This window comes from Haplochromis burtoni, unplaced genomic scaffold (assembly GCF_018398535.1).
Source record: "Haplochromis burtoni strain Fernald_Lab_line unplaced genomic scaffold, NCSU_Asbu1 Contig_34, whole genome shotgun sequence".
In the NCBI taxonomy this organism is placed as follows: Eukaryota; Metazoa; Chordata; class Actinopteri; order Cichliformes; family Cichlidae; genus Haplochromis; species Haplochromis burtoni.
Genome location: NW_024582395.1, coordinates 662,044 through 683,060, shown reverse-complemented (window position 1 = coordinate 683,060; position 21,017 = coordinate 662,044). Strand labels below are relative to the sequence as shown.

Genomic DNA, 21,017 nt, shown 5'->3' with positions numbered 1-21,017 from the left:
CTCTAGAACTATAAAGCGTGCAACTGGCATCATCTGCAGGATTATCTCTTCTACTACGCAACTAAAAGGAGATAGAAGCAGAGGGGTGGAAGTACGGAGCAGGGAGGGAAAGATGAAAGGAGGAGAAAGAACAACAGGCAAAGCAGGAGAGCGAAACGTGGCGCTCATTAGTAATCCTGCGCAGTGTTTTGAATTTGCGAAGGGGGTGCTTGCGTGTTTAATTCTTCTGAGCGAGGTCGTCTCAGTGGAAAGTTTTTCCAGACATGCAAGAGGAGAGCTATTGAGAGCAAAAGCAGTGAGATAAGGGGAAAAAGAAAAGTGAAATGAGATTTTAAACAAATTAAAATAATTTTAAAAAGGTGCAAAAAGATGCAGAACAATCAAGCAATGAGCGGGAAAACGGCTTAAAACAGAGAAGGGGAAGGGAGTGTTGTATAAACACACATTTGATAATTGAAGTAGGAAAATTAGGCCCAACTGTCCACACACGCACGTAACCGCCACTGTAAAAACTTTGTGGCACATTTTTCTTCTCTCTTCCTCCCACACCCATTTGTCGTCTCCTCTTTGTCTCCCTGTCTGGGTCATGCTCTCCTCAGGTGCAGAACTTAGCCACTGTGAACAAAGAGGGAATCAATCACTGTTCACCAATCAGCTAAGCTCTGTGTCTGGCTGGAGAGAGGATACAAAAACCTGTCCGACGTGTACGCGCTCTTACAAAACAGCCGCAGTGATGAGCTCCTTCATCACACTTTCCCCCTTTTTTCCCCTTCTTCTCCTCCAAATCACCAGCTCCTCAAACACAATCACACACTCAGATAATCAAGTCTTCTTTTGTTTGTTTTTTTGTTCCCCCCCCCACAAGTTTCTGGAGGACGAGTGTGTTTATGTATGTGTATAGGAGGGGCTGTGGTTGCCATAGCAGCCGACTGGGTCAAGGCTGTGTGGTAATCCCTGGCAATGTGATTTTATCATAAGTCACAAATCAGCACGCCAGGAACCCTCACAGCCCAGACATGAAAGAACAAGAGCTCCACTCTTATTTTCTCTAGTTACATCCTCAAGTCCAGCTCCAGTCCAATGTGAACCTATAACTGCCTTCAGACTATAATATAATATTATATATATATATATATATAATATATATATATATTTTATAATATATATAATATATATATATATAATAAATATACTTATAATATAATATTATTATATATATATATAGATTTCAGCTTGTTTGTCTCTTTCAGACCTGTAGAACCTTGCTCTCTCTCTCTCTCTCGTACTATTTCCTTGGTCACCCCTCTCCTCGTCTCCCATTCGCCACGCTCGGCTAACCCGGCGATATGCCCCTCATTAAGCGGATCAAGAGGGATTCCAGAGGCATGTACCGGAGGGGGAAGAAAAGAATGAGGGAGTGAGCAGGGAGGGGGAAAAGAACTTGAAAAAAAGACAGGGAGAGACCACCCTTCTCTTTTTAAGGGTTGTGCTTTTTGGGTTTAGGAACACAGAGCAGGGAGTGAGCCTTGACAGACATGTTGTTTTCAGTTAAAACCCTCTCAGCCTGCCTCAGCCTAATCCCACTGTACTGTGGTCTGCGCGAGGGTGTAAAAGGGTACAGGGAGGAACTGTTCTACTTAAGAAAGGACGACGCTGGAACACAAAGTGAGCAGTAAAACATAAATCCGTCTCCCTACAGTGCGATATGAAAAAGCAGCGGGGAGGTCTGTTCATCCATCATTTTAATTGGTTAGAGATCTGGACCTTAGCTCAGTTGACCGGCGTGATCCGCTGATGTTTATGGAGGCTTGTTTGGGTCAGTCCAATGGGAAGGAACAATAAAAGTTAGAAAATTTGTCTCTAACTGCTTGTTTTCTTCTTCTATTGTTTCTTTTCTTCCTCACTTGTAGTAATAACCCACAGAGTGTCGTGAGGGATTGAATGATGACGAAACAGATCGGTGGGTACAGACAGATAGGCGCTGGACGTGTGCGTGTTGTACGTGTGTGTTAGACAGATTTATCAGGACTGAGCCAGATGCCAAGCACTTGTCGAGAAAGCCTTTCACATCCGGTGCAAATGCATAAAGCTTTCTCGGAGTGTGTGCGTGTGTGAAGATAAAAGCCCGTCTCGGTCATGGCTTAAAATAGGATGTAGTGCTGTAAGTCACTCAGGATGATGTGGACAACTGTTTAGCAGCACCTCGTGCCGCATCCTGTGTTGACCGAGGTTGCTGACGCTTCCCCTGACCTTACACTTAGTGTAGCAACAAAGCTACCTGATGTGTGTGAATGAAAGGGTGGGGCATAAAGAAATGTGACTGGGTTTAGCAGTGTTTGTATTTTGCCTTAAAAGTAAATGTCAAATCTGAACAAATAAAAAGCCACCAAAAATCAGCAGCTTCATACTTGAACACTCGAGTTTCGGGTTTTTATTTTGAAACACATGGATTAGAAATCTCAATAAAATAAAATAAATACATAAATAAAAAACATAACTTGAAGATTTTATTTTAACTCTGAATTTGATAAGTGGATGGATGGACTAGCTACTGCTAATTGAATGCTTTTATTTTGAAAATCCCACACATTTTAGAGCATATCTGTTTTCTTACTGCTTCCTGTCAGTCAGTGTAAGGTCTTTGTGGATGAAACTATTTAAATATGGTGAAAATGTGTGCAATCCCAAGCAGGGCTCTATAATCACGTTGGCTCTATAATCAGATTCAGTCGCTTGGCTGAGACACTGAGAAGTTTTTGCAAAGAAAAACTATCAGAAGTGTCCTCCAATCAGAATGAGAGCAAGAGGAGATTCAAATCTTCCAATCAGATGATGAAATCCAAATAGATCCTAGCTCGTCAGCTATCAGCACCTGTTGACACCTGTGTCAGTTAAGCAGCAGTTGTGTAAAACTTCCCTCAGGGCCACCTCCAGAGAAACAGCTTATGAAGTCAAAACCATAACTCATCAACTTGGTGTAAAAACTGTGAGTGGCCCTCGAGGTGTGTGTGTGTGTGTGTGTGTGTGTGTGTGTGTGGGGGGGGGTTATTGTTTCTGTATTAAAATGGGTCACTTAGTTTATACTTTTCTCCAAAATTATAATGGATCTCTCTCAATCCATTGGATTGCAATCCCACTAATTAGAAGATTGTTGAGATTTTTAAGCTTTTAACAAACTATTTAATTTATATTTAATATTTTTTGTTTTAATTTGCTTATTGCTTCCCTCCACTTTCTGCTGCTCATCTGGGGTCGGTCCTAGGGGAACACCGAGGCATTCCCAAGCTAGGCAGGAGATATACTCTCTTCAGCATGTCCTGGGTCTACCCTGGGGTTCTTTCCAGGTAGGACAGAGCACCTCACCCAAGATGCAACCTAATTAGATGCTCCTTCAATTTGGAGTCCCTCCCCAAGGACTGAGCTCCTCACCTTATTTCCTAGGGAGGACACAGGCACCCTTCTGAGAAAGCTTACTTCCACCGCTTGTATCCACAATCTCATTCTTGCAGTCACTACCCACACAGTTCGTGACCAGGTGAAGCTAAGGGCGTAGATCGACCAGTAAATCGACTGTTTTCTGACTGGCTTCTGATGTCTTTGCTGGAGAGGAAATGCCATGGAGAAAAAGGATCGCTAGTCTAGACTCGAGGAGTAAAGACTTGGCTTCAACACATGGGTCTCGTTCTTTGCCAACCGAGCTATGGGAGCAACCACAGACCATACGATTTTTAAGAAAACATCTAGTATTAGTTGTAGCCTGACAACACTGACAAGTTCACTAAAACAGATAAGCTGCTATTTTGAGTAAAAATTGAACAAATTTTCACAAAGAATTATTTTTTCATGATCCAGCTTTTCATGCCTTTTAAAAACAGTAGCAAAATAATATCTTGTGTCCTTGTGGCCATAACTTCAATTCAGTTCAGTTATTTGCACTTTTAAAAGTAAAGCTATAATCTCAGGGTATTTCGCTTGAAAGTTAATAAGATTTTATAACACTATTCATAACATACTACAGCACTCTAATAATATTTTGAAGAATAGTTGGGTTGCTTTACTTCAACTGTCAACCCTAGATCCACTTAATTGCCTCGTCTCATTATTCATTATTAATGTCAGTAATAACAGGACTGTTATGAAAAGATCAGCAGCTTCAAAGAGCCCTGTCCTCTCTTCTGCTCCTTCTCTTCCTTCTTTCTCTCACTAAACCATTTTTTCCTCTCTCCTTCATTTAGAGTCAGACCAATGCACCCCTCACTGTACGGAGTCATCCAAAAGCCCAGTGGTTGACAGTTGTGGTTCTGCATACACACACACACGTACACGCAGGAGGAATTTCAGGGTCAACAGTATGAAAATGCCTCCACATCGAGTAGAGACCATCCTGAGCCCATCAGAAAATGCTCACTGACCCGTTCCCCCTCTCTCTCTTTTTTTCTGTCTTCCCTCTCATTTGTTTGAGGAACACATTCCCAAATTCCTTCTCTGACAAACACATCCTGACGGCGCTGCTGTGAAACCACGGAAAAGGCTCCATTCTAAGTGTACAAACACACATGTGCATACACACTCAATAAGCTCAGGAAGGAATGTGCAGTAAAAGTAGCCAAGTGACTCAAGTGCGGACTGTCCGCTGGGGTAGATGGAATCAGGATCAATTCAATACAAAGCTTTCTTTTACAGACTCCATTTCAGGCTAGAAGGTCAACTATGAGATAAAGATAGTGGCTTTGTAGCCGAGAAATATTTTAAAACTTCAAAAGATAACAAAGTATTGATTACTGGTTCTTTTTCCCGTGTATGGTTCAAGCAACTCACCAAGCTATTAAAGCATCCTGTTGCAGTCTGAGCTCCAAATAAAAAGCCACCAAATCCCTGAGCGGGTAACTTGTAATCTTATTTTATAAACCTAAGCAAATATAGTTTATGTTTCTTATTTGGCTTGTTTGAAGAATTCCCACCGTTCTGTGCCAGTGAAAGCCACTAAAATTACGATTAAACCAGAATTCCTCTGAGTTGAGGAGAAACCAATTATGCAATAACGAGAGCAAAAAAAGAAGATGAAAAAGGAAAACTAATTATGCTGTCGAAAAGTTTTCAGTCAGGTTAAATTTATTACATACTTTATCTCAGAACAACAGCATTCATAAAAATAAAGGCCAATATGTTTGACAGCATTTGGAATGAAGAACTGAAAATAAGACATCACCTCTGCTGTTATAGGACCATCTCCTCCACCACTCTGCGTGCCGATTGGTCCATCTCTCCCTGGACTAGTGAGAGGCAGTGACGCGCCAGAGCCTGCTGCTCAGGGTCCTCCTGAACCATCAGCTCCCCGTACAGATACACACCCATGGCCTGGAGCACACATACACAAAAAACTGTTTATTTAGTTTAATTTTTCTCAGGTTGAATCAGATAAAGGCTTCACAGCTGTGCGTATTTACTTGGTCATGAATCAGAAAGTGCTCCACATCTCCGTAAGCCTGAGCGTACGCGTGTTTGACCACAAGTTCACACCAGCGATGTCGGACCTGCAAACCAAGACAGAAGATTGTACACAGTAATGATTTTGAGGAACAACTGACTCCTAAACACATCTTATTGTAGTTTGGTTTTTTTTGCATTCACCACTTTGACAGATATATTTTCCTGCTTGTAGCCAGTGAATTCAAACATGCGATTAACCAAAACAGCTCAAGCTGGGAGCCTGTGGACTGAGTCATCAACAATCGGAGGTTTAATATATTTAATATTTAAGAAGACTGAGATTATTTTCTTTCCGAAACAGTCTAAAGTTCAAGTAAAAATTAAAAAGTTTGATTTAATTCCACATGTGCATGTGTGTCGAGGTGTATTTCTACTGAACGCGTGCATGTGTGCACTTGTGTGCGCATGGAAGCTAACGCTTGGCCTTTCTTCCAGAGGATCAATAGGAGCTCTGTTGCCGCGGTTACAGGAGAGATCAGAGACTGGCTCTGTCCCTGCCTCAGCCATCATCCTTCATCATCTGCTCCGAGCGTGCACGTGAACATGTGCGACCGTGCATGGATCTGCAGCAAGTGCGTGTATGGATATACAGGCAGACACAGATGATAAAAGAGACAGAAGAGCGATTTGAAAAAGGAAATGTGGATGAAAAATGTTTTAAAGAACTGTCGCTACTTTAAAGCCTGACAGTTTCCCCTGGCTGATTTTTTTGTGGGTGTTTCAGTCTTCTCCATAACTATCTCAGCACACTCAGGATGATAAACTGGTCCTTTGGGCAGTACAGTGACCAAGCGTGGGATTTCTGGAGATTGATTCTATTTCAACACCTCAGGCTTTGGGCATTTCTAAAGGAGCAGTACAGATATTCATTTTGAGATAGTGTATTCTAGAAAAGAACCAATAGACTCTACCTTTTTTTAAAGCAGTCACACTCTTAATAGGAGTTTTTGCTTTGCTTGTGCAAATGTGGCCCTGGCCTCCACCTACTTGTGCAGCTTAAGAATGGAGTCGGAGCAATGCTCTATTTACAACCACATTCAAATCCTCACATTACCTCTGCAACAGACTAAATAAAGATGAGTTAAACAGGTCTCAGATGGGGCTTTGAAGTTGCTCTTTCATCCAGATTTTTAAAATCCTTTTCCATTTATTTTCAGCTTTATTCTGGAAGGCAGTGAGAATCCCAGAGCAGAAAGCAAATTAAGAGTAATGCTCTTCTACCCCGCACTGGAACGTCCGCGTGCGTCTGCATTGGTGGGTGTGCGTGCATGAGCGTGTACAGCATGCGTAGCCTCTGGTGCCAGCCCTGCCCTTCTGGCCTGCGTAGCCCCGGCAGCTGTTCCCCGTGCTGGGTTACATTCCTGGGGAGAGCCCGGGGGCAGAGCAGCTGCCTGGTGCACCTCTCCTTGCCCTCCTTTTTTTTTCTTCCCCTCCCGTTTCCTCTCGCTGGGCCCCTCTCTCTGACAGCACATGCAATTACACAGTGACATTCCTTCATTTATTACTGCAAACCTCCCCTCTCCCCCCCAAATCCTCCTCACAACCGAGGAACAGCGTCTGTGTGTGCGCTCTTATCACAATGAACAAACTTTCACGTCTCACACAAAAACACGCATGGAGCAAAGATGCGAATGCTCATACTGCATACCAGCATTTTGGGAAATATTCTCTTTCTTCACGAAGGATTTTCCCAAATTTTATACCAGTTCCATAAAAATGAAGCAAGGGGATGAGACAAATGTATACAAGAGAACCTTAGAGCTGCTATTAGGAGACCTTTTGGTAAAGCTAGTGTAACTGTGTATGTGAGTGGGATCTGGTTTTCTAACGACAAAATAAAAACTTAATGAACTATCCATTTATCTCTTTTCTTTGTAAATTTTTGCCTTTTTATCATTTTTTTTATACTACTTTAACCATTACGCTTTATTTATGTTGTTTGCCCAGTGGCATCTATTAAGTCTACAAGGAATTTCCCTCCCCTAGGTTTTTATTTTTGAAACTGGGGTGGGGTTTTTTTTGCCCATTTGAGGAGCTGTTTTTTGTTTCCAGTCTAATATGAGCCAGTGAAGTCCTTTGAAGTCCTTTGGATTAAAGCGCACAAATAAACTTGAGATTTACTTCTTTTTAGATGACCCTTGGTAATAACTCTTTTGCCTTGTTCTGTTGTCTCCTCTACTCGGCTCCGCATGTTCCCAGTTCTTGATGTGGTTCGGTGAAGTCTCCAGTGACTGCAGTAAACCTAATCCTAGCATCACGCTTGCACAATAAGGCCAGTTATAGTCTCAGATAATGCTCCATATGTGCATGTGCACTGTGGCGCAATTGAATTGCATGTTCATGTGCTCATGTAGCATCACACAGGTAAGGATCGATCTCATTAAGACTGATACCATTCTTCATCAGAGCACTTGAACCATTCCTTATCAATTTCCTGTGTGGGAACACAGTAAGCTTGTGCTGATTTTCAGCCTCACTGTTGTATTATCTCCAAGTCTGTACGGAGTGTAGAAACTGTGTTTTTTAAGGTTTGCATGTGACTCAGGTGTGCAAAAGCTCTGCACCAATAAGTTTAACAATACACAACAAGGGAATTTATAAGCTTAGCGGCAACTGTCAAATGGTTTGGACAATCTGAGATCGGTTCTCAATTCCCATCACTGCACACAGCATCTCACGTCACATGAGGCTCATATGAAAGGAAGAGGGCCAAAGTCACGCACTTGGTCTCATACATGCAAACACATGCCCCAGCTCACAGACACACTCGCACACATATTCATGGTCACTGACGCCATAGACAAAGCATTCCGACAGCACGCACACCAGTGGTCAGCCACGTATTTCCTTTCACTATTGTGTACATGCTTACGCAAATCACACACACACGGAAACTCAAGTTTGCACGCCAGTCTTGAAAGCACCTTTAGTCCAGACCTTTTAGTCTTCTGTTGCTTTGTGCAGCATCTCATGTAAACTTCACTCCACTTTGACTGTGTGAAACTTTGTTCGACCGCCCTCTGTGTTACATATATAACATGTAGTGTCATGCTGCTATATAAGAGGAACAGCTGGGGTTTACTATAGGCTGCTAAGAGCTGATAATACACGTCTATCTTCAAGTGATCAATCAGTTGTTTCACAATGCATTCAGAGCCACGGCATTACTAACGGCCTTTTTAGAAGTCATAACAGCTATTCATATCACCCAATATTCATTCACTCTGAAAAGCTCTTTCTCCATCAGGTAAACACTGAAGAGCTGCAGAGGGCTCGACTGCACTCAGTCCTGTATTTATTTTAAACAGATCAATCATCAATCCTCTGCGATGAAAGTGGCAGCAGACAATGCAAAGCTGCGTGAGAAGAGGACACAGAAAAAGTAAGGGGGGGAAAAAAGACCTCTGGACAGAGAGAATAAATGGGCACGTTTATATGGAGAGACGTAGGTGATTAACCTCTTCTGAATGAGATTACTGACATTAGGACTGGCCCATTGCCTTCAGACAGGTGTGTGCAGGTATGCTTGTGTGAGTGAGTGTGTGTGTGTGTATGTAGGTGAGTGTTTTTCCATGCATGACTATGTGCGTAATGGCCCTGCGTATTTTTAGCAAACACTTAAAGTTTTTTTTTCCTGGAAATTGCAGATGGGAATCTACTTTCATCTGCCAGGAAGTCTGACTAAAGAGGTGTACGTGTAAAAAGCTGGACTCAAGGCCAAACACACAGTGACCTCAGACTGAGACCACGAGGTGGATTACTAGAAGTGAAAATAAGACAATGAACTACAGACGAGTTACTGAAATACACCCACTTTTACTGCGTTGCATTTGCCTCGGAAGTCGGATGTCGGAGCTGGAAGTGACATCACTCCCGAGTTGAATGTGTTCCAAAGGAACATCAGAAAACTAATGAAAAACAGGATTTGTTTAGTAGCAAGATACAGCTACTTATCACTAGCAACACAGCACAATCGGGCCTAGCCCTGCATATGGCTTAGTCAGCTTTGCCAGTCACAAATATATATCAGTAGAAGTCTAGAGTTTTTACAGTTTTACTAATGTTTACATGTACTGCCATCATCTTGGATGAATAAGTGAGGGTGGCGGGGCTGCTCCGACTTTCCGAGTTGGAAGCCTGACTTGGGGGGTAGTGCCAGTTGAGAATTCTGATTGGATGCATCTAGGATACACCTATTCACATGTTCATCAATACAAATATCTAACTGCCTAATCACATGGCAGCAACTACAATGTATTTAGGCATGTAGGTTAAGATCACTTGCTAAAGTTTAAATTGAATATCAGAAAGGTCAAGAAAGGAACCAAAGACTACCTTTCTTTTAAGCAATCACACTCTTAACAGAAGTTTTTGACTTTTTTTTATTTGTGCAGCAGATGTTGCCGCGCCCTCCACCTACTTGCAGCTGAAGAATGTAGACTGAGCAATGCTCCATTTACAACCACATTCAAATCCTCACATTACCTCTGCAACCTACTAAATAAAGATGATTTTAATGGGTCTCAGATGGAGCTTTTAAGTTTTCATCCAAATTTCACAAATCCTTTTCCATTTATTTCCAGCTTTATCTTGGAAATATTGGGGTGTAGGCCAACAGGTCATATTGACTGAGTAGACATGGTCAACATAAGCTGCTGAAAATCAAACCAAGCATTAGAATGGGGAAGAAAAGTGATTTAAGGGACTTTGAACACGGTATATTTCAGAAATGTTTGAGGCTGGCTAGATTAGTGAGTGAAATATATTCTACTGGGATTTTCCCACATAACCATCTCCAGGGTTGAAAAACTGAAAATATGGACAATAATGCCTTGTTGATGCCAAAGGTCAGAGGAGAATGCCCAGGAAGACAACAGTAACTCAAATAAACACTCGTTACAATCAAGGTATGCAAAAGAGCATGCCACAACACATCAAACCTTGAAGCAGATGTGCTACAGCAGCAGAAGACTACAACTGGTGCCACTCATGTCTGGACAACAGAAGCTTAAAAAATAAAACACTCAAATTCTTCTGCAACATTTGGAAAGTAAGGCCAGAATTTGGTATAAACAACATGAAAGTATGATTCCATCCTGCCTTGTATCAATAATTCAGGCTGATGCTGGTGGTGTAATGTTGTGGGTGATTTTCTTGGCACCCTTCAGTCCCCTTAGTACCAGCTCAGCATTGCTTAAATTCCTCATTCTACCTGAGTACTGTTGCTGATCATGTCCATTCTTTCGTGAAGACAGTGTATCCAGCAGGATAATGCACCATTTCACAAACTTCAGCTCATCTCAAACTGGTTTCTTGAACAAGATGATCAGTTCACTGCACTCAAATGACCAACACAGTCACCAGATCTCAATCCTATAGAGCACCTTTGGGATGTGGTTTCACATCATGGATTTGCAGCCAACAAATCTGCAGCAACTGTGTGATGCTATCATGTCAATATGGACCAAAATCCCTAAGGAATGTTTCCAGCTTCCAACACACTACTTGCTACGTGGACCTGCTAGGGAAAATCACGCCTTTATGATTTCAGATTCCAGCAAGTAAATGAGCGGAAACGCACCACAATTGAGCAGCCTCTATATAACAGAACATCTGAGCTCCATTATATACATTACCGCCCCAACAAAACAGCTCATATAACTAATAATAACTTGTAAAAAAAACCTAAATATGTATCAAATTTTTCTTTTCAAGAGAGGCCATGTGTTAATGATGGAAGTCAGCGTGGACAGTTTACAGGCTCGGGCACAGCTGTGTTTTCACAGCGCTCCTGTACTGAGAGGAAGCACTTGATCATCCGCACACACATACATACACACATAGCCAGAGAGTACAAACAGTGAAAAGTATGCACACACACACACACACACACACACACACACACACACACACACACACACACACAGGCAAACACTGTTAACAGTACCATTAAGGAACTTTGTTCAACATTAAAAAATGAAGCAAATACTTGTGGGATTTAGTCAGTAATGGCTGCTGTAAAGAAGAGAGCTCTTACAACAGAATTTACAACACATTACTAAGTGCCATGCTTTAAGATGTGCACGGAGAGGAAAGCTACTTTTATTATCGGAGGGGATTGTAAATGTTGGGTGAATATGCTCACTTGTCTGAGCATGTGTCTGCGTTTGTATGAGTGAATAAGCGAGTGTGTGGTCTTACCTCAGCGTCCTGATTCTGCAGACTGTAGGTTCTCTGCAGAGCACGAAGTGATGCCACGCTTAACTCCGATTCCTCCAACAGAAGCTCCAGAAGCATCACTAGCTGGTCCGACGTCAGCTGAGGAGACAACGGTTTATGATATTAATAGCTCTGACTAATCTAGCCAGCCTCATAAAACATATTGAGGCATTATTAAATAATACAAGGGGTGGGAAAACTCACATTTTCCTTACACCAGCAGCTTCAAATTACCAAACTTGCAAAAATTATCAAGACTAGCTGAATCATTTACATGTTGGATCCTGTGCACCCACACATAAGCACATTTGCATTATTTTCCGCGAGTTAGATTTTCTCCTCCGTGAAATGAAAGCTTTGATGAAAAAAAAAAATACATCAATAAAAGTCAGGCAATTAATGCCGCCTTTCAAACAGAGGAAATGGTGGAATAATAAAACAGCTGAAGTGGTAATTAAATAAATATGGTAAATCAAGTGAATCTTGTACAGCTGGGAAATATTACAGAATAGGCAAAAGACAGATGAACGGAAAATATTAGGGCAAAGAAATTAAGTTGTCTTTTTTGATTTTGTTCTATTGGAGAGAAACTCAGAGGAGCACTGTTCAGGAACACACTTTTGGGCAGGGGGGGGGGGGCATCTTTGACAACGTTTCTGCTCGTAGGCTGCGAGACTGCAGTGAAATCCCCCACTGTATCAATGTCACAGACTAAAAGGTTTTCAGGAAAAACTAAATGCCTGACTGCTGCTTCCTAATCGTGCATATATTGCTTGTGTTATCCTGAGGTAGACCTGAAGGAAACAATCTATTTTCTTCTTGTGATTGCCATCTTCAGGGACAGTGAGTTTAGATGAGTATTCTGAGGATGGATGTGGGCAATGATATGAGAGAGTGGCTTCCTCCTCCGGAGACAGCTGTGCCCAGCCTTGCCTGCCTCTCTCTTGGATACACCCAGCACTACCGGCCACACTTCTTCTGTGGTCCCAGTCTGGGACACAATTAATGGCTGAAGGCCCCGCAGAGACTAATGTGAAAATAAGTATGAAGTGGCTGTGCGTGTGTGTGTGCGTGCGTGCGCAACTGAGAGAGGCAGGGTGCGTGGAAGTGAAGAGAAAGTGACACAGAGGAGAAAGCCACATTCTGCTCTTTCTGGATATGATTACCTCTTTCTATTGAGGTGAACACAGCCAGCAAATGCATGATGAATAGCTACATTTGTGCAGTCTGTTGAAAGCTATTTATGGTAAACAACCTCCTTAGTGCTGCTGGGAAATACCTGATCTAAAACCAGGAAGTACTTTAGCATGTACCTGTTGAAGCTGAGGGAATAACACTCAGACTCAAGCTGGAAAACATTCAAATCAAACATTACTATCGCTGCTACACACACACAAATACTGACGATCATCCAGCTCTGTGGAAAATCTGATATCCAGTCTTTCTCTTCACCCTCTATTGACTCTCCTCGCTCCTCATCCCTCCTCCCTCCAATTTGTGAAGGCTGAGTGTTTTCTAAAGTGCCGTCTCCATCTCTAAAGAGTCTCTTTGGGGCCCACCCATGATCCTTCTCACTCTCCCACCCTTCCCTTTAAAAAGTGAGGAGCAAGCTCTTTCTTTGTCTTTCTCTCTCTAACTCTTTCTCTCCTCACATCCCTCTGCGGTGACTGTGAAAGCCTGTTGTGTGTTGTATATATTTGTGTTGCCATGGTGGTAATCAATATGTCTGCAACAGTGTCTCCAAAAGCAAATTCCTGGTCAGTGATGGTACATTACAAACCAACTTACATTGTTATTATTACCCTCACACACGCACGCGCGCACACAGACACTGTACACATTGAAACACGATCGTCTCCCTCATCAGTTGTCATCTCCATGGTGAAGTTACCATCACACCACACCAACACTATCGAGCATACATCAACAAAAACACAAACAAACTAAAGTACTTAAGCTACTTTATACTCCTTCTGTCTGTTCTTCAGAGGAGAATACTGCACTTTTTTAAAACCTTATTATGTGCATAATTAGTTAGCCCATGATTACTTGGGTAGGGATCTTTACTTCTACAACTGATCCTTCTGTAAAGAAAAAAAAAATTAACTGAATGACTTGAATTAAAGCCAGAAAAAAATAACAGGGAACGTTCACTGGTTAAAAAAAGGCTATTTATTTTTCTTCTGTGGGCAGGTATTTATTTGGTCTAAAAGGTTCTGGTTAGTATGGAACATTTCATATTGGTTTGTGTAATTTAAACCAAAAAAATTCCCACACACCTACGCTGCATTCACGTTGGTGCAACATAAGAAAAAAGTGGGTTGTTTGTGGCTTATACAATTTATCCTGAAGTGTATATTTTGCTTGTATTTGAGGTATGTGGTTGTGTACCGAGTTATTTTAAAACAGGGAAACCAGATTTGCATCGTTTGTCCACATGACTGTGGTCTTTGTGAAAATGTATAAATTTTAAAGATTTGTAAAACCTGTCAATTTCATTCTGGGGTTTGAGATAACCAACAATTATGCACTGGTTGAGCAGTGGAAGAAACATGAATATAAGGCATTTCTAAGTAGCTTAATAAAAACCCAAAACTTTCTGTGATGTTAAAGTGTTGATACTTTAATAAATGCTGACTTTTTAAATATGAGATATGGGAACCCCTGGTTAAGAGTAGCTACTTGCTCAACTTGCTTTAACTCATTTTCTTTTAAGCCTTGCAGCATCCATCAGCAAACCTGAGAAGCCTGTATCAGGTGGAAATCTGAAGTGAGTGATGTAGCACTTATTCACAATGCTGTCTCCTCCTACGCCTGTAGGACTGACTGTACAACTTACATAACATTATGTAAATGTATATAAAAGGTCTCATTAATGTTATCACAATGATGTGATAAATAATAAGAATTTGGTAAGCGTTTAATCCGCTTTTATGTTTCATGTTAAAATATGGATTATGGATTGAGAACTGCTGTACTGCTGGGCTTTTACGAAATTCTGACTTCAGGGCAGCCTGAGCGTGGACATGTGTGTTAGTGGATGAAAGAGAGGAAGAGAAAGACCGGTTGTGGGTAAAAGGTGAACTCTACGGATGAGTACTCCTTTATTAATGGGTAGAGAATGGCACACCAACACAAACAGCTAATAGAAGAAAGCAAACACACACACACACACACACACACACTCTCGCTAGGTCATTGGTACCTAACAATAGCACTTAATAGTACAGTGCTGAAAACCCCACTGACGGGGGAAACATATCCCTCTCTAGCGCAATGATTTGTGTGAAAAGTTACCAACACAACACAAAACCTACACACACACACATTACTACAGAACATCACACACAACAAGCCAAAACATGAAGACAAGGCACCCACCCAACGACACGACCACCACACATAGGGGAATGTCTCCTCTACATTCCTCATACAAGTTCTAACAGACAGATGGGAATGTATGCTTCTACACACATATCTTTATTTGGGTTCAAACTAGTTATTTACTAATATTAAAGTAAGCTATTACGATTCCATGCTGTCTGTTAAAATTAAGGAATGTCAGGAGGGAGACAGTTCACAGTCGCTCCCTCTCAGATGCACAAACGCACACATTCATCCACATACACGCTAAAGACTACACATAAATGAATCTACGCACCAACGTACAAACTCCGCATTGTTACAAACCACTAACAGGGGTCATCTGAAACCAGCTGTATGCTGAATTACACCTTTCAAGAACCTCTGGGAAATATGCTGCTGAAATGTCTCCTCTCATACTGACCTCCAAACCTCCACAGAACAATGACACACGCACCCAGGTGAGCGCATGTATGCGCAAATATACACTGTTTGCCTCAGTGACTGACAGCTCAATGAGACACAGGATATGATATCCACCCCAAACTATAAATGAAATAAGGTATATATTGCCTTGTGTGTAGGTGCGAGTGTGTGTGTATATATACAGTTGTGTGCATGTATTCCTATAAGAGCGGGAAGAGTTGGAGAAAATTAGAGTTTGAGAGTAATTGAGAGTCAAAAGAAAGAAGCAGCTACATTTTGTGTGCGTGTGTGTCAGTACATACGTGTGGGTGTATAGGACTATGGGACTTGTATTAGTCATACTACTGCTGCGGTGTAACACATTTGCACAGCACAAAATCATGTGAAGCTCAACAGAAGCTTTATTGTGGGATGTCTATCCTTAATACTGATCACCATAAGGAGCGATAACGAGGGGCAGCTGACTCCACTGCATCTCCTTCTTTAAAATTGTGAAAAACTAAACAAAAATAATGATTTTGTTTTTTCTTTTAAGAAAAGGTAAATCTTAAATCCTTTCTGTGCCTATCTAACAATCCATCACTTGTTCAGCATTTCCATGGCAACAGCACTCTTGTTCTGTACAGTACATAGGACAGCGAGCCCATGTCAATTTTCTGCAGCCTTTATGCATGCACAAATAGATTCAAAACATTAATATAACCTTTACATCTTCTGTGTTAAATCAGGTCAGGATCTCTACCTCTTTTATTCTCCTTAGCTCAAGCAGCCAATCACCATTTACAATCACATTACTGCAATAACCTCAAGTAACCCCTGGTGGGTGAATCATCCCTGCTTTCGCCCACGTTTCTGCTTTCTGATTTGAATTTTTAAAAATGCTTCTATTTCGATATCCTTTTTTTTTTTTAGCACTTTATTCATTGGTGTGTTTTTTGCTTCCACTCCATTATAAGACGCGTGCAACCAATTACAACTGTAAATAAAAATAAAAAGGGGAATGACGACAGCAACGGTTACAGGAAACAAAGGCAAACAACGGAAAGGAGACGACAGACAAAACAGACGTCCTACATCCTGAATTACTTTATACTAAAATTAAAGCTTGCAAAACGGAAAAAATGTGGTAGATCAAATCATCTCAAGCTATGTAAAAAAATAAAAAATCAGTTATAGCCAGGCAGTACTGAAAAGTTGTTCCTTTTTTGTTTCCGTTTTGTTGTAATTCCTCTATGAAGTTATCTTTCAAGGCTAAACTAACTATTGTTGATAGGGTACGGATTATAACTAACACTTTTTACAGATTGTGTTGTTTCTTGTCAAATCTTGTGTAGTAAGAGTATCAGTTTAGGACTACTGATATTCTTTTTCTAACTATAATGCTCAGCGTATCTTCTAACTCTTCCTGGTTGGACAGATATGTTGTTCATAACACATATTGCACAATAAACCTGTCCAACCAGGTATCCGACCTCCTCTGATGCCCTTCTGTTTCTTTTGTCCCTATATGGCTCACTCCCACTACAGTGGAAACCTCCTCACATCTAGGGGAAAAAAATGGTGATTGCATTGAATTTTTTTCGCATTTGGAACCGCTTTTAATTGCAAGGAAATTGCACAGGTTGCCTGGTAGGAGGCAACCAATCTCCAAACGATTGTGGTCTGACTGACTGTAATTACTTTCAGACAGATTGGCGAAGGTTTTCAAATAACTGCCGTCTAAGACAGATTGCCAGCACGTCGCAATAAATCTGAGTCTGTTTGTGCCGCAGAGACTCTTTGTAATAGGGGACTCAAATGGTTGCCAGTTGGTTGCATTCTGATTATTTCTGTTTCAAATTTATGAAGTTTGGGCGGAATTTAAGCTGCTCCTTTGAATTTCTGTGTATGTAAACAGCAAGGAATTTACAATAGTTGGCAAAAGATAGAATTTTTCCATCTATTGCCTTCAATTTATCAAAGTTAATTACAATATTAAAATAAATTGCCCGTTAGACACATGTACGTACATTAGAATTAATATATATCATTAACATTTTATCACCATCTTGATGTACTCAAGTTGCTTTGAAAATGGCAACTGACTGCGAGTAATTGCAGACCCGATCACTGTCTTCGAAGCAACCATTTGCAAGTTTACTGCACACGGTTGCAACCAATGTTTTTCCTAGCGAGACTGTAGAGATAAGGGATTATGGAGGGAATTTTCCCCATTCTTAGGTTAAAGAAGGACAGCAATAGATTTCCGGCAGACTGCAAGATACTTCTGATTTTCACTAATGTTTCTCAGTTAATAGCAACATTATCACAAACTGCGTGTAATTGCCAACCCATTAAGCAGAAATTTATAGCAGACTGATTCTGTCTCATCGCCGTTGACCACAAATTCTTGCAGACTTGCTCCCCGCTCTGGGGGGTGTTCCATATCCTCAACATAAAGAAAGTTGTGTGATGTGAAGATCATAAAGTCTCTTAAATCAAATTTCTGACTTGTGATTTTGTCCCATATTAAATAAAGTTTGATCTGAACTAACACAAATGCTTTCTTTTCCTCCATTACTTCCCCTCAGTTCCGTCCCTACCTACCTCAGTACCACAGGGGAGAATGTGCTGCTTGTTCAGTCACATTGCATTATGGGGGTTGGAGACATTGACTAACTGTGACATTATAAAACCAAACTGTGATTTCTGAGAGGCCATTGAATCATGTGTGTGCATGCACGTGCGTGTGTGTGATGCCATTCAGCCGCTCGGCTGCCTTTTATGTCTGTCTGACCGCAGGCTCGTAAAAACACATTCTGGCACCAGCAGCTAAAGGCCTCAACCCACGACTCAGGTACTAAGGTTTCACTCTTTCTTTTACTCAGATCACCTCCCTTTCTTTCTCCCTCTGCCTCTGTCTCCATGACTGTCTGCTCCCTGTCTCCATACCAACTGCCTTTCACTCTTTCTTTCAGAGCTCCAAACTATGTGTCTGGCTCCTTCAATTAAAGCTCCTCCTTGCTTCTTTTATCTCTTTTTGCCAATTTTTTTTTTAACAGTTGATTTAAAGGCCCAAATGTACATCTGCTCAAACCATAGTGGCAGGACTGAGCTTGATAGAGGAACAGTACACCAAGCAGCTGTTAAAGTTCTCTCAACAGACATGACAGCATAAACAGCATCACACACACTTACACTATTAATTAGCTCGTAACTGCTCTATACAGCTGCACGAAATTAAAATGTGCAGGAGAAAAAAAACATAAAAAAACAGGGCAGATGGCCGAGAATAAAATACTAATCAAAAGGCAAGAAAATAACCAAAACCAAATAATTTGAAAGAAACTTTCTGTGTCTTGGGTACTTTTTGGAACGTTTTCAACCGCTTCTCTGAAATCTCTGAACCGCTGCTTTACTTTAACTGTTTAATCAGTTTTTGCTTCTCAATGTGTACTCCTACCGACTCTTACTACCTTCCCCAGAAAGAAACGCTTTATTTAATTGTAACATCACATGATCACTTATTAGCAAAAGGTCCCTGTTACACAATAGTGGTAAGTCTGTGCTGGTGTGGAACAAGTGTGGGAGACTTTAGCTGAAGGTGCAGCAATATTGAGATGACCCTATAAATATGATAAGTGGCTCAAGAAGAATAAATTCATTCACTGTGAGGATATAATACTGCAATCTTGTGGGTTCACAAGGTCCAAAAAGACATTACAAAAGGGTCTGATGACATAGGTTTTGTAAAGCAATTTTGGGTAATGGATTGAAGTCCACACACACACGCACAGGAGATACTAAAAGGTTATCTATGAGTCACATGCTGCCCTTTCAACTTGTGCAATGGAGCCATCCTCTATTCTATCATCTCCTCAAATGATGTCACACCTGCTGTTGCTACAGCATGGTGATGATCTCACAGATAGTGCCGGTCACAGACTGATGACCTCGGTGATGACCTACAACTGTGCCTGTCTATCTGTAATTTAATCATTAATATCCCTCATTCTTTGTCTTTCCAAATTGGAAACCAGCCTAATCAAAAAACCAGAATAGCTACAGATGCTGGAATGAGGCAGTATATATGCATGCGTTTGTGTGAGTTACTGCGGGTCGGACTGTTGCAATCGTTCAGGGGGTCAAAACATATAGAGGGCTTTTGAGGGACAGATATAGGGGAAGAAGCTTTATCCTCACAGTACAATAGCTGCTGAAATCAATTATTTTGTTCATTTATCTCCCTACACAAATATGGGCTGACAGCACGCAAAGGGTCAGGGATATTCACCGTCCTGAGAACGAGAATGAAAAGCTCATTTAGAAAACAAACAAGCCTATGTGCCGAAATTAGGTTCTCTCAGTCAAATGTGCTGGAATCAATTTTGAGGGCGTATACAAAAAGCAGCTTTATTATACACTCTGCACTCAGCCTGTGTTCTCGACCCTAAATCCCCAACGTTTAACCCAGCTTATGTACATACATGATTATGTAAATGCATCACTTTTCAAGTATGTTTAATCAGCAGCTTGCTGTTAGGGTGGGTAGCTGCCTGTTCCCCCCCCCCCCTTCGTCTTCTTTCTTGGCCTCAAGTTCACAATCTCAGGCCAATCAAAAAGCAGCATGAGGTCACAACGGGGTTGCGACTGACGGGTTAAGCTTAAAAACCACACACAGTGGACCTGTAAGTAGGGAGGGACTCAGTGGGGAATCAGCAGCACATGCACCAACAACATAAAAAAGAAAACACCTGCACAAAATGAGTGTGCAAGTATACACAAGCATGCATTGAGGTGTGTACTTTGCTGCTCTTTAGATGGTTTTCCATCTCTGCCTCAGCACTTTGTTCTTTCTTTGTGCGCTGCAGAAGGTGGGGCGTTTGTTATGTAAAATTCTATGTTCCTGCAATTTGGCACTGATGATGAAGGCAATTAACATGTTTTCTCTCCTACTCATCACCACCCTGACTCATACTTATTCACACATGCACACACCTCCAAAACAGGCAGAAGTTTAATTAATCTCTGGCACTTTGTGCTTTGACGCAAGCTGCAAATCTAACTGTCTCCAGTGGATGCCTCCCTCTTACTGTTCCTCCTCCTCCCACAATCCTCTGTTTAAGTTCTGATGGACAGAGAAACAACTCCTCAAACAATTCAGACCTGGCTTCTTTCTTATCAGCACAACCTTTTTTTTTTTTTTTCTCTTCAATTTTGCAAAGCTCAATTCCCCTGTGGGACAGTCCTTACTACCTAGTGTGCTACTGCTAATCTGGGAAGGCAGAGAAAGGCAAACGCCTACTCCCCAGTGTGCCACAAGAATTACATTTCTCAGAAGGTTATAACAAGCAACCTTAGATCCAACGCACCTACAAGCAGGTGCCCCAAACAACTAGTCACAGTTACAACAGGAGACCGAACCCAGGTCTCGGTGGTGGCTGCTGAGTGCTTTGCCCCTGCACCACCCATATGCCTTTGAAAGAGAGAGGCCTTTCAAACAGAGCAAGAACAAAAGGACTGCTGTTTGTGTGTTGGGG

The 21,017-nt window shown here is 41.5% G+C and overlaps 1 protein-coding gene across 2 annotated transcripts in view; it reads right to left on the bottom strand.

Annotated features, from left to right (window-relative positions):
• aopep (aminopeptidase O (putative)) overlaps positions 1-21,017 on the bottom strand; it is an 89,158-nt gene that overhangs the window by 4,737 nt on the left and 63,404 nt on the right. For both annotated transcript variants that reach the window (XM_005918977.3, XM_005918979.3), the window contains exons 15-17: positions 11,692-11,808; positions 5,448-5,534; positions 5,210-5,358 (exon numbers count right to left, since the gene is read on the bottom strand). In XM_005918977.3, the coding sequence (XP_005919039.1) occupies positions 5,218-5,358; positions 5,448-5,534; positions 11,692-11,808 (345 nt within the window). In that variant the 3' untranslated portion in view covers positions 5,210-5,217. The remainder of the gene's footprint in view (positions 1-5,209; positions 5,359-5,447; positions 5,535-11,691; positions 11,809-21,017) is intronic.